Below are 14,723 nucleotides of genomic sequence, written 5' to 3' on the forward strand. Positions count from 1 at the left end.
GACATTTTGTCCGTTAACCTGAAATAATTGTCTTTAAAATGTATCACATATATATACTAGTATATATAGTTAACACATCTAATGTCATTCCGATGTTCTTCCTTTTATTGAAATTAATACTAAGAAGAGCGTAGTGTTCCGTAGTTCAATATATTAAAGTAAATACTGAGTAGGCAAACACATATTAAACTTTATATATAAGTACATCACTGAAGTGTCTCCTTACTTTGACTCTATAAAATTATCTCGCTCCAAGTCTTGTTATTTTCATTATTATTTGTTCTCGAATTTTCAACATAAAAAATGCACGTATATGATCACATTTTCAGGCATTACTCAAACAGACTATCGTCGTCTTATGAAAGGAAAGCTTGACATTGCATTTACTTGCAATCTATGCAAGAACACAACAGAAAATGCTCCTGTAGAATCCACCAGATTAGAGCAAGACAGTGAGCAACGTTCCACACTGACAGGATATGATACCTTCAATATCTCCTTGATTAGCAGAAAATCAAACTCTATAAATTCCACATTCACAGAAGTACCTTCAGCTACGAGCAATCCAACAAATCTTCCCCATGCATCGCCAGTTAATACACCACACAGAAGAATTAAAAGAGCTCGTTGTATACATCAGTTCAACATGGTTCGAAGGTCGATATTGGTGTCCAAGAACATGGTCAATCTTCCAACATTCCATTCGCACAAATAATGATGTTGAAGGTATACATATATTATGTTCTCTAAGAGCAATACTTATAAACCAAACGTCTATATATTATTCAACAATCTTTCTTACGTGAATCTTAACAACGCCAATATTAAATAAATAAACATTAGATTTAAATTTCTGTATGATGTACACATTTCTTGATTTATATTAGTTTAAATCACAGGGGGGGTTAGGGGGGTTTATAGAAATACGCAGCCACGGTGTATAAATGATTATACAAACCTTAAAAAATATTAATGTATGTATTTATGTTGTTTATAGGTTGGCACACACGCATAAATTCTGGAAAGTCAAATGTAAGCTTTTATGTCCTTATACCAGAGTTAATGAGAGAAGCTGAGATCGTTGATCTTACTCTAAGATTGGTATCTGAGGAACAGGTTCTCAGACATCAGCGACGCCGCTTCAAGGACTTGGAAGGCCGGCTCCACCAGTTCTGGGAAGAGTACGATAGTGGCGAAAAAATGAAAAATACAAACAGACAAACAATAGTACACATGACACAACATAGAAAACTAAAGAATAAGCAACACAAACCCCACCAAAAACTAGGGGTGATCTCAGGTGCTCCGGAAGTTAACATCCTCCTGGTAACTGAATGTTTTCATTAATATGTGCATTAGTTTTACGACATACGATCTAGATAAGGAAAAAACGAGTGCCACAATTTTGGATAGGACTGCATCACCTTAAATATGCATAGCATATATCAATGACCAGAAAAAAAAGAATGTAGGACAGAAAGTCAAAGAACAAAAAAAGTCACAGGACAAAAAGTCACAAATATTTTTTTTAAATTTGTTTGAATATATAAGAGAAAGATCTTGCAATGTTTTCTTTTTATTAATACATTAACATGTATCCATTTTAACAGTTTAGGTTTATTAGCCTTGATAAATGAACATTTATCAGATTTTAGGCATAAACAACTTTTTTATCATTATTGATATTTATTAAGTAAAATTTAATTAAAAAGTTGCTTTATTTATAAAAGTAAAACACATTTTTTTAATATTAAGTGTTTTCTTATTTATGTCAGAACTGACTAGTGACTTTTTGTCATATGACTTTCTGTCCTATAATATGTTCAATTTCTCACCTATGGTTAAAAAAATATTGTTATTTTTTTCTCATCGTAATTATTATATAAAATTGCTTTTTATGAATCATCTCCATAAATATATTTATTAATGTGCCGAGTATGTATTGGTAATGTGCCGAGTTTGTATAGACCGAGTTTGTACTATGCCGAGTTTAACATGTCCCGAGTTTGTAGTGTGCCGAGATGTCCTGTATTCCCTGACCCAATACTTCGTCGATATCTACTGTCAAGCAGTGAGCCAGGATCCCAGGCTAGACGCTTTAGTTATAATTTGAAATATTAAAGTCATCTATGACTTTTCTACAACGAGCTTGGATGTTACATAATAAGTAATTTTTCATGGTGAATTCTGGTTATATTTGAAAGATGTCAAAGATTAAAAGAGAAAACGTTGAACCGATAAATGAGCAAGGAAGTCCTGCAACAAAGAAAGTGAAAGTAGAAACAGTTGAAACTGAAACAGCTTCAGGAAGTAATTGTGAAGATGTGAATGGAGCTACCAGAATTAAATCAAAGGAAGGACATGTCTTATATAAGTATAAATAACACTTTGTTTTACTTATTATCTTCTCTTTTTTTGAATGAAGGCTTTGCTAATCCTGATAATGCAGACTAATTTAGTTGGGTGATTTAATTATAATTTATGACTCTTGAAAGGCTAATATAATTTTTTTCTGTGACGCCTTCCCACAACCATCAGGGGCGGATCCAGGATTTTGGAAAGGGGGGGCGAAGTTTGTAAAAATCGGCGAGCGGAGCGAGGCGAAAATATTTTTGGACCTTTTTTTGGCTAAAAAACATAAAATAAGTGTAAAATGCACTTTTGTATCGGTTCCTGACGTAAGGCATGTATATTTTATAGTTGAAGTGTAAGGGTTGGACATTTTTGATGCCGTATTCTCCCCATTAATTGTCTATTATAAAATGATTGGATGGATTCAAAGCTATGTTCTAATATATTTGATGTGGGACTTGTCAGTAAAAAATTGACATGGCAAATTCTCGTTTGTTGTATGTTTAGTTAGCTTAACGTCACGGATTTCTTGTTGTAAACAAGATATACGCCAGGCTATTCAATGAAATTAACAATACGACCGACACGAGTTAAGAAAGACAAACAAGCAATTTTTATCCAAATGTTTGGTTGAAATGTTTCACCCAACAAGGGAAGTGAGGGGTTTCAAATCAACCAAAGGCTACGAATGAGTCTGAAATGACAACGAATATATGAATGACGGTCGACAAATGGAGACATAAAGGCCACACCCAGCAGGCAGGTTGCAGTCGGGCCTTGAAAAAGTATACATTTTATCAGTTCGACGAAACAGACATTCCGGTCAGATATGGGATTTACTTGCAAACCCCCGGCCCCAAAAAAAATTACGCCCGTTTTTTTATTCGTCATGTTCATTTAATGCTAAATAATTATGTTGGAAATTTATGTTTCTAATAGCAAAAAAGTGGACAAGATTATTGTTTTCAATCCAGATACGGCCAGAATTTTTGTTTAAGGCAAAAACCAGGGTCAGAATTTTTTCTCTCAAACATCTCAGACTGCCCCCTCAAATCAAATGGTTTGTACCTTAGACTTTAAATCTATCTAGAGCTTACTGACTGGGGATCATTATTCAGCTATGTTATTAATAGGCTGGGGCGTGTTGGGTTAAACATGTTTTCACAGGTAAATAATATTGCTGTGGAACTTTTTTTTCATGAAAATGTAATAGAGTATTACTTTCTGTTCGGTGGAATTGTGAAATAGAAGTCAATAAATACGTTCTTGCTCAATCCTTTGTCGCTTTGAAGGTGTCATGCTTGTCATCCCCAGCCTAAGCAATGAGTTCCTGTAATTTGAATTTCAAAATGACTGAGTGAAGTTTTTTCGACGTACTGGTCAACTCCACCGTAGCGAATCACATGATTTTGACATAATCAATAATATATATTACAGTAAATACGAGCGAAACATATCTTTATAAGTAAAGAATTGCCGCATAAAAATTAAATACGCGTGAAAAGTTCACGAAGTCTAGTCTGATTAATCATTTTACAAAAAAAAAAAAAAAAAGTGCAAGCAAAGGGGGGGCGTACGCCCTCTACGCCCCCCTCTGGATCCGCCACTGACCATGACAACATAAAGTTTATTATGAAATCCCCCTTTTTCTATTCTATTCTTTGGTAAATTGTTTGAAGAATTTTGTAGGACAAATGTAGCTAGGTTTGTTTGTTATTCTGTAAAAACTTATTTGCTAAATGCTGTATATAATTATTAACAACTAAACAAAATAAAACATAGTAATCTAGTACAAGATACAAAGTTTCATGAAATTCCATCAAGTTATAATATGGAGGCTATTACAGCACACACAACTATAGAATTTATTAAAAAGAAACATCAAAGTCCAAAGAGTCTAATGTAGAGTTTGTGCAAAATGGAATTAAACAGATAGGTAAATTACAGGTAGCTGAATTCCTGACAGTATGCACATGTTGACATTTTGATACTTTTCAAAGTTTCATTTTAAGAGAATCCATATTTTTTCAGACAGTAACAGCAAAAAATGATTTTCATTAACTTGACAAAATGAACTAGATTTAGCTACATGGAGAGTTGTCTCATTGGCACTCATACCACATCTTCTTATATCTATAGATTTAGCTACCTGTAATTTACCTATCCGTTTAATTAGTATAATTGTTTTGATAAGCATGCACTTTTGTGTTCTTTTTTTTTGTGATAAATACTTACACCTATTCCTCGAACGCCAACATAATTTTACAGGTAAATTGTTGGTAGATCAACAATGATCAAAGGATGTTGGCATTCGGATTAATCAGACTATGTCCCTGTGTGTACATGTAAGTGTCAAAAATTTTCAGTTCTTTGACAATATTCATTTTGTGTCAAAAACCTATGCTGTGTCAAATATTCAATCACAATCCAAATTCAGAGCTGTTTTAAGGTTAAATGTTGTGTACATACTTGCCCTAACTGTTCAGGGTTCGACCTTTGCAGTCATATCAAGCAGCGCCCAGGAGCATTTTATTCTCATTGTTGAAGACCCTACTGTTGCCTATAATTTCTTTCATCCTCTTCATTGAACTTTGAAGGATAAGTTGTCTCATTGGTAATCATACATGTACCACATCTCCTTGATTTTATTTAAATGCCTCACCATACATGTATGTATACATGTATAGTGATAAGGAGTCCATTCCTTCATCTGTCTGTTCATCCTTCTTTCACACTTTGTATAAGCACCTCCTCCTGAACTACTTGACAGAACTACATGTATTTAAAACTTTCTCAGATTCTTTAATCACATAAACATGATAATGTTCTTTGCATCGGCACTAAACACATTTATTTAAAAACCAGTTGTTGGCATGACACGGGTTATGTTCTTCTCATATATGTTATGATGGTATGATACTAAACCCCTAACGGGAAGGATTGTGCCTGATATTCATATGATGAAGACGTAATCTTTCAATCAGTTTAATTGAAGTCTGGAGCTGGCATGTCAGTTAACTGCTAGTAGTCTGTTGTTATTTATGTATTATTGTCATTTTGTTTATTTTCTTTGGTTACATCTTCTGACATCAGACTCGGACTTCTCTTGAACTGAATTTTAATGTGCGTATTGTTATGCGTTTACTTTTCTACATTGGCTAGAGGTATAGGGGGAGGGTTGAGATCTCATAAACATGTTTAACCCCGCCGCATTTTTGCGCCTGTCCCAAGTCAGGAGCCTCTAGCCTTTGTTAGTCTTGTATTATTTTTAATTTTAGTTTCTTGTGTACAATTTGGAGTTTAGTATGGCGTTCATTATCACTGAACTAGTATATATATTTGTTTAGGGGCCAGCTGAAGGACGCCTCCGGGCGCGGGAATTTCTCGCTGCATTGAAGACCTGTTGGTGGCCTTCTGCTGTTGTCTGTTCTGTGGTCCGGTTGTTGTCTCTTTGACACATTCCCCATTTCCATTCTCAATTTTATTTTTTACAGAGTTTGTCTTTAGTGCCGTGTGGAGACAGTAGAGTGCCTCCCCGTGCTTCAGGTTTATGCTCTTATAATATACTAGATTATGGAGTGTGTGTCCGAGCGAGAACTTCTCTAGTTCATTTCTTTAGGAATATTTATCAAAAAGTAGTATTTCAATATTCAGCCCCATTCTACTATTTAGTCAGACGTCAGTCGCTACCCTAATATACCCTTTCTTTTTCGGGTAATTAATACGGATAGCGTTTGACATCTTTAGCCGAACAGATTTATCATTTTTACATAATTTAATTCATTGTATGCTGGTTCATATTCTGGACGCCAGTCTTTGCTCCTTTCTAATATAATTCACAAACAAAAAACAAATATGAAGCTTAGAAATGGAAAAATATTAAATACTAAACTCGTTCAAAGGGTATCTACACGTCTCAATCTTCAAAATCGCTTATCTAAAAATACTACCATCGCTAACATTTTTAACAATAAAAATCGTGGTTACCCTTCTATCGATAAGTGTCATGCCAAAAAATGACTTACATGTCCCCGTCTTTCCACCAACAATACGGTAAGGTCCACGTTTAATGGTCGCACATTTTCTTTAAATTTTGAAACTGATATAACTTGAAAAACAAACAGTATAATTTATTTACTCACATGAAACAAACCGGGATGCGGTATTCAGTACGTAGGTGAAACTGGACGATATTTATCTAAACGCACTCAAGAACATCTGTATCGTTTTAAAAGACCCAATAAATTCAAAAGTATCATTTATCAACACCTTAAGAAGCACAATCATCCTATTAAATATTTAGCAGTTCAACCTTTAGAAGTAGTAAATAAGCAGCCTGGTGAATCTCATTCAAAGTTTGTACGATCGCGGAAAATAATTGAATTAAATTGGATTAAAAAATTACAGACAGTCTACCCTCTCGGTCTTATGATAATATCATGGGAATTGGTAATATGTCAAGAACCGATTCTGTTAACATTTTGGATATAGTTTCTAAAACTGTTCGTAAAAACCGTTCTCATGGTTGTAGAAAAAATCGCAATCAAAGAAAATTTCGGACCAATCCTACCAATATTTCGGACCTAATTTCTATTTCAAAAAACAACGGCAGACATTATCTGTTAACAAAGCTCTGTTCATTACCGGTTAATAAGTTAAATAAAATTTTAGAGGATTGCAACACAATTTCATATAGCAGTCCTAAGTATGAAATCGTTCAAATTATAATGGCATATTGTTATTCTAAACTGTTTCCCAAAATTGATCGCCCTGAAGATCATAAAAAACAGTTTATTAAAATAAAGTATGTCAATAAAGGTTTTGATTTTGTAAATATTGCCGGTATTTTTAACGACCATTCTGTTAAAGAACAAATTCCGGGATATTTTGATAATACTGAGCTCCCTCTTATTTGTTATATTTACAAGAAATCTATCTGGAAATTTGTGTTTAATTATAGCCAATTGTGTAAAGATGTTAATATCAGTGAAAATACACCTACTTCATGTAATTGCAGTAATTCCGAATACATTTATGGACCCATTTCCCATGTTATAACAGGAGATCTTAACATCGTTCAAGACCGAGAGTTAAAATCATTCCTCAGTAAAGGACCTAAATATCGTCCCCCGTCAATTATTAATTGGAATGAGTGTCGTAATATCATCCACGACTCACTCCATACTTACTGTTTGAAATGGATAAAACGGGAAAAAGCTGACAAAAAATCTTTGGACTCTTTTTTTAAATCAGTAATGAACATAGTTGATATACGTATTCAACATTTTAAAGAACATTTTACTCTTAACAATAACCACAATAAACCTATTTCTCGTATCAAACATAAACTAAAAGAACTAGCCAAGGAATTTGTTTTTGTCCCGGCCGATAAAGCTGCTAATAATATTATTATTGTTTGACGTAAATTTTACATTGAGGTTCTGAAAAAAGAAATCACCAATTCACCAACATTCCAACTGACTCCATTTTCAGAAAACGACATCTGTAACAAACATAAACTTTTAGCTACCGCTTTACAAGCAGAACCAAATACAATGAAAGTCCCAACTATGTATTGGCTTCCGAAGCTACACAAAACACCTTACAAATATAGATTCATTTCGTCTTCAAGCCATTGTTCCACTACTAAATTGTCTATTCTTCTTACCAGTACACTTGGTACAATCAAAAACCTGATAATAAATTGTTCAAATAAGGCCTTCGAAAATAGTGGAATTAATTACTTTTGGAGTGTCAAGAACTCGTTGGAAGTACTTGATAAATTGCATGCATATATTGGTGATTTTGAATCTGTTCAAAGTTTTGATTTTTCTACCCTATATACCACATTGCCTCACATTCTCATTAAGAAAAAATTCACACACCTAATTAAATGGGCATTTAAAAAGTCAGAATGTGAATATATATGTTCAAACTCTTTTAGGTCATTTTTTAGTAGCAATAAACAAAAAAAACTATGTCAATTGGACATGCTTTGATACTATATATGCCCTTGAATTTTTACTAGATAACATTTTTGTTCGCTTTGGAGATTCCGTATATCGTCAGGTTATCGGAATTCCAATGGGGACTAACTGTGCACCACTTATTGCGGACCTTTTTATACGACCGCAAAAATTGAAAATTTTTTGGTCGTATATTGGTATGACGTTGGCGTCGTCGTCGTCGTCGTCGTCGTTGTCGTCGTCGTCGTCGTCGTCGTCGTCGTCCGGCGTCGTCTGGCGTCGTCCGAAGACACATTGGTTTTCGCACTCTAACTTTAGTTTAAGTGAATGGATCTCCATGAAATTTTACCATAAGGTTCAATACCATGAAAGGAAGGTTGGGATTGATTTTAGGGGTTATGGTACCAACAGTTAAGGAATTAGGGGCCAAAAAGGGGCCAACAATAAGCATTTTTGTAACTTCCAGACAATAACTTGTGTGTAAGTGTATGGATCTCTCTGACATTGTACCACAAGGTTCCATATCACAAAGGGAAGGCTGTAATTGATTTTGGGGGTAATTGCCTCAAAATGTTAGGAATTAGGGGCCAAAAAAGGGGCAAAAAACAAGCATTTTTCTAGTTTCATGACAATAACTTGTGTGTAAGTGTTTGGATATTTCTGAAATTGTACTACAAGGTTCCATATCACAAAGGGAAAGCTGGAATTGAGTTTGGGGGTAATTGCCCGAAACGTTTAGGAATTGGGGGCCAAAAAGGGGCCAAAAATAAGCATTTTTCTAGTTTCCAGACAATAACTTGTGTTCAAGTGTATGGATCTCTCTGAAATTGTACTGCAAGGTACCATACCACAAAGGGAAGGCTGAGATTGAGTTTGGGGGTGATGAATCATAAGGGGGTTCAAAAAATTTTGGGGGGGGGGATTTTTTTTTTTTTCTTTTTTTTTTCTTTTTTTCCTTTTTTTTTTCTTTTAAAATTTTCCATTTTAAGTTGGTTATTTCTGATTTATATTTAAAAGCAAATAATAATGATATGGTAGGAGATACACACCAAACAGGATGTGTAAATTATTATATAATAAGTATTGTGCAATAGCAAGAAATTTTCAATTGCACAGTATTGCACAATAGCAAGAAATCTTCAATTGCACAGTATTGCGCAATAGCAAGAAATCTTCAATTGCACAGTATTGCGCAATAGCAAGAAATATCCAATAGCACAATATTGCGCAATAGCAAGAAATTGTCAATTGTACAGTATTGCGCAATAGCAAGAAATAATCAATTGCACAGTATTGTGCAAAAGAAGATACTTCGTATAAATTGCTTATTTCTTGATCAATTTCAATGGGGTTTTATTCTTGAATTCTTGGGGTTCTTTAATATGCTGAATCTAACCGTGTATTAAGTTTTTAGATTTTGGGCCCCGTTTTTAAATTGGTCCACATTGAGGTCCAAAGGGTCCAAAATTTTACTTTGTTTGATTTCATCAAAAATTGAATTATTGGGGTTCTTTGATATGCCGAATCTAACCGTGTATTTAGATTCTTAATTTTTGGTTCTGTTTTCAAATTGGTCTACATAAAGGTCCAAAGGGTCCAAAATTAAACTTAGTTTGATTTCAACAAAAATTGAATATATGGGGTTTTTTGATATGCTGAATCTAACCATGTATTTAGATTTTTGATTATGGGCCCAGTTTTCGAGTTGGTCCAAATCGGGGTCCAAAATTAAACTTTGTTTGATTTCAACAAAAATTGAATATATGGGGTTCTTTGATATGCTGAATCTAACCATGTATTTAGATTTTTGATTATGGGCCCAGTTTTCAAGTTGGTCCAAATCGGGGTCCAAAATTAAACTTTGTTTGATTTCAACAAAAATTGAATATATGGGGTTCTTTGATATGCTGAATCTAACCATGTATTTAGATTTTTGATTGTTGGGCCCCGTTATCAACTTTGTCCACATTGAGATCAAAAGGGTCCAAAATTAAACTTTGTTTGATTTCATCAAAAATTGAATATATGGGGTTCTTTGATATGCTGAATCTAACCATGTATTTAGATTTTTGATTATGGGCCCAGTTTTCGAGTTGGTCCAAATCGGGGTCCAAAATTAAACTTTGTTTGATTTCAACAAAAATTGAATATATGGGGTTCTTTGATATGCTGAATCTAACCATGTATTTAGATTTTTGATTATGGGCCCAGTTTTCAAGTTGGTCCAAATCGGGGTCCAAAATTAAACTTTGTTTGATTTCAACAAAAATTGAATATATGGGGTTCTTTGATATGCTGAATCTAACCATGTATTTAGATTTTTGATTGTTGGGCCCCGTTATCAACTTTGTCCATATTGAGATCAAAAGGGTCCAAAATTAAACTTTGTTTGATTTCATCAAAAATTGAATATATGGGGTTCTTTGATATGCTGAATCTAACCATGTATTTAGATTTTTGATTATGGGCCCAGTTTTCAAGTTGGTCCAAATCGGGGTCCAAAATTAAACTTTGTTTGATTTCAACAAAAATTGAATTCTTAGGGTTCTTTGATATGCTGAACCTAACCATGTATTTAGATTTTTGATTATGGGCCCAGTTTTCAAGTTGGTCCAAATCGGGGTCCAAAATTAAACTTTGTTTGATTTCAACAAAAATGGAATATATGGGGTTCTCTAATATGCTGAATCTAACCGTGTATTAAGTTTTTGGATTTTGGGCCCCGTTTTTAAATTGGTCCACATTGAAGTCCAAAGGGTCCAAAATTTAACTTTGTTTGATTTCATCAAAAATTGAATTATTGGGGTTCTTTGATATGCCGAATCTAACTGTGTATTTAGATTCTTAATTTTTGGTTCCGTTTTCAAATTGGTCTACATAAAGGTCCAAAGGGTCCAAAATTAAACTTAGTTTGATTTTAACAAAAATTGAATTTTTAGGGTTCTTTGATATGCTGAATCTAAACATGTATTTAGATTTTTGATTATGGGCCCAGTTTTCAAGTTGGTCCAAATCGGGGTCCAAAATTAAACTTTGTTTGATTTCAACAAAAATTGAATATATGGGGTTCTTTGATATGCTGAATCTAACCATGTATTTAGATTTTTGATTTTTGGGCCCTGTTATCATTTTTGTCCACATTGAGATCAAAAGGGTCCAAAATTAAACTTTGTTTGATTTCATCAAAAATTGAATTCTTGGGGTTCTTTGATATGCTGAATCTAACCATGTATTTAGATTTTGGATATTGGACCATAATAGGTGAATGTTCAATTTAAAATTTTTAAGTTCTTAGACCACATTCATTCTGTGTCAGAAACCTATGCTGTGTCAAATATTTAATCACAATCCAAATTCAGAGCTGTATCAAGCTTGAATGTTGTGTCCATACTTGCCCCAACTGTTCAGGGTTCGACCTCTGCGGTCGTATCAAGCTGCGCCCTGCGGAGCATTTTATTTTGTATTGCTATGAGTTACAATTTATGACAAAAATCAGTAAAGACCCATCGAAACAACATCTGATACACAAATTTAATAATACTTTTAGATATTTGGATGATATTTTGGCTCTCAATAATGACGACTTCAGTATGTATACTAAAGAAATTTATCCTGTTGAACTTACTTTAAATAAAGCTAATACTAACAATGACCACTGCCCTTTCCTCGATCTTGATATCTATATCATTAACGGAAAGCTTAATACTAAAATATATGATAAAAGAGATGATTTTGCATTTCCTATCGTTAATTATCCATTTTTAGATGGTGACGTTCCCTTGTCACCATCTTACGGTGTTTATATATCTCAACTTGTACGATTCGCTCGTGTATGTAACAATGTTTTAGATTTTAACGAGAAATTTATGTATTACTGAAAAATTATTACACCAGGGTTTTCGATATCACAAACTAGTCAAAACATTTACTAAATTTTATCATCGGTATAAGGACATCATTCGTAAATATAGCTCAACATGCAGACTTCTTATACGTTCAGGTATTTCACATCCAATTTTTTATGGAAATATTCTTTATAAAGCACAAAAATGTCAGTATTCACCTCTGAAACTAACAACACCTTTAAATAGACTTATTAAGAAGGGATATAGTTACGATACTGTTGTCAGGTCATTAAAGATTGCATATTTTGGCGTTAATATTGATTCACTTATAGGGTCTTTGCATCGGCACTAAACACATTTATTTAAAAACCAGTTGTTGGCATGACACGGGTTATGTTCTTCTCATATATGTTATGATGGTATGATACTAAACCCCTAACGGGAAGGATTGTGCCTGATATTCATATGATGAAGACATAATCTTTCAATCAGTTTAATTGAAGTCTGAAGCTGGCATGTCAGTTAACTGCTAGTAGTCTGTTGTTATTTATGTATTATTGTCATTTTGTTTATTTTCTTTGGTTACATCTTCTGACATCAGACTCGGACTTCTCTTGAACTGAATTTTAATGTGCGTATTGTTATGCGTTTACTTTTCTACATTGGCTAGAGGTATAGGGGGAGGGTTGAGATCTCATAAACATGTTTAACCCCGCCGCATTTTTGCGCCTGTCCCAAGTCAGGAGCCTCTAGCCTTTGTTAGTCTTGTATTATTTTTAATTTTAGTTTCTTGTGTACAATTTGGAGTTTAGTATGGCGTTCATTATCACTGAACTAGTATATATATTTGTTTAGGGGCCAGCTGAAGGACGCCTCCGGGTGCGGGAATTTCTCGCTGCATTGAAGACCTGTTGGTGGCCTTCTGCTGTTGTCTGTTCTGTGGTCCGGTTGTTGTCTCTTTGACACATTCCCCATTTCCATTCTCAATTTTATTTTTTACAGAGTTTGTCTTTAGTGCCGTGTGGAGACAGTAGAGTGCCTCCCCGTGCTTCAGGTTTATGCTCTTATAATATACTAGATTATGGAGTGTGTGTCCGAGCGAGAACTTCTCTAGTTCATTTCTTTAGGAATATTTATCAAAAAGTAGTATTTCAATATTCAGCCCCATTCTACTATTTAGTCAGACGTCAGTCGCTACCCTAATATACCCTTTCTTTTTCGGGTAATTAATACGGATAGCGTTTGACATCTTTAGCCGAACAGATTTATCATTTTTACATAATTTAATTCATTGTATGCTGGTTCATATTCTGGACGCCAGTCTTTGCTCCTTTCTAATATAATTCACAAACAAAAAACAAATATGAAGCTTAGAAATGGAAAAATATTAAATACTAAACTCGTTCAAAGGGTATCTACACGTCTCAATCTTCAAAATCGCTTATCTAAAAATACTACCATCGCTAACATTTTTAACAATAAAAATCGTGGTTACCCTTCTATCGATAAGTGTCATGCCAAAAAATGACTTACATGTCCCCGTCTTTCCACCAACAATACGGTAAGGTCCACGTTTAATGGTCGCACATTTTCTTTAAATTTTGAAACTGATATAACTTGAAAAACAAACAGTATAATTTATTTACTCACATGAAACAAACCGGGATGCGGTATTCAGTACGTAGGTGAAACTGGACGATATTTATCTAAACACACTCAAGAACATCTGTATCGTTTTAAAAGACCCAATAAATTCAAAAGTATCATTTATCAACACCTTAAGAAGCACAATCATCCTATTAAATATTTAGCAGTTCAACCTTTAGAAGTAGTAAATAAGCAGCCTGGTGAATCTCATTCAAAGTTTGTACGATCGCGGAAAATAATTGAATTAAATTGGATTAAAAAATTACAGACAGTCTACCCTCTCGGTCTTATGATAATATCATGGGAATTGGTAATATGTCAAGAACCGATTCTGTTAACATTTTGGATATAGTTTCTAAAACTGTTCGTAAAAACCGTTCTCATGGTTGTAGAAAAAATCGCAATCAAAGAAAATTTCGGACCAATCCTACCAATATTTCGGACCTAATTTCTATTTCAAAAAACAACGGCAGACATTATCTGTTAACAAAGCTCTGTTCATTACCGGTTAATAAGTTAAATAAAATTTTAGAGGATTGCAACACAATTTCATATAGCAGTCCTAAGTATGAAATCGTTCAAATTATAATGGCATATTGTTATTCTAAACTGTTTCCCAAAATTGATCGCCCTGAAGATCATAAAAAACAGTTTATTAAAATAAAGTATGTCAATAAAGGTTTTGATTTTGTAAATATTGCCGGTATTTTTAACGACCATTCTGTTAAAGAACAAATTCCGGGATATTTTGATAATACTGAGCTCCCTCTTATTTGTTATATTTACAAGAAATCTATCTGGAAATTTGTGTTTAATTATAGCCAATTGTGTAAAGATGTTAATATCAGTGAAAATACACCTACTTCATGTAATTGCAGTAATTCCGAATACATTTATGGACCCATTAATTTCC

General features: G+C 33.8%; 1 protein-coding gene and 1 long non-coding RNA gene across 3 annotated transcripts in view; one reads left to right on the forward strand and one right to left on the reverse strand.

The window, feature by feature from the left end:
- The window catches only part of LOC127727910 (uncharacterized), a 98,730-nt gene that overhangs the window by 21,125 nt on the left and 62,882 nt on the right, over nt 1–14,723 (reverse strand). The window lies entirely within an intron of this gene.
- Nucleotides 1–14,723, forward strand: part of LOC127727846 (nuclear GTPase SLIP-GC-like) — an 88,894-nt gene that overhangs the window by 812 nt on the left and 73,359 nt on the right. For both annotated transcript variants that reach the window (XM_052234962.1, XM_052234961.1), the window contains exons 2-3: nt 330–726; nt 998–2,374. In XM_052234962.1, the coding sequence (XP_052090922.1) occupies nt 2,205–2,374 (170 nt within the window). In that variant the 5' untranslated portion in view covers nt 330–726; nt 998–2,204. The remainder of the gene's footprint in view (nt 1–329; nt 727–997; nt 2,375–14,723) is intronic.

The sequence above is a fragment of the Mytilus californianus genome, unplaced genomic scaffold (assembly GCF_021869535.1).
Source record: "Mytilus californianus isolate M0D057914Y unplaced genomic scaffold, xbMytCali1.0.p SCAF_2, whole genome shotgun sequence".
In the NCBI taxonomy this organism is placed as follows: Eukaryota; Metazoa; Mollusca; class Bivalvia; order Mytilida; family Mytilidae; genus Mytilus; species Mytilus californianus.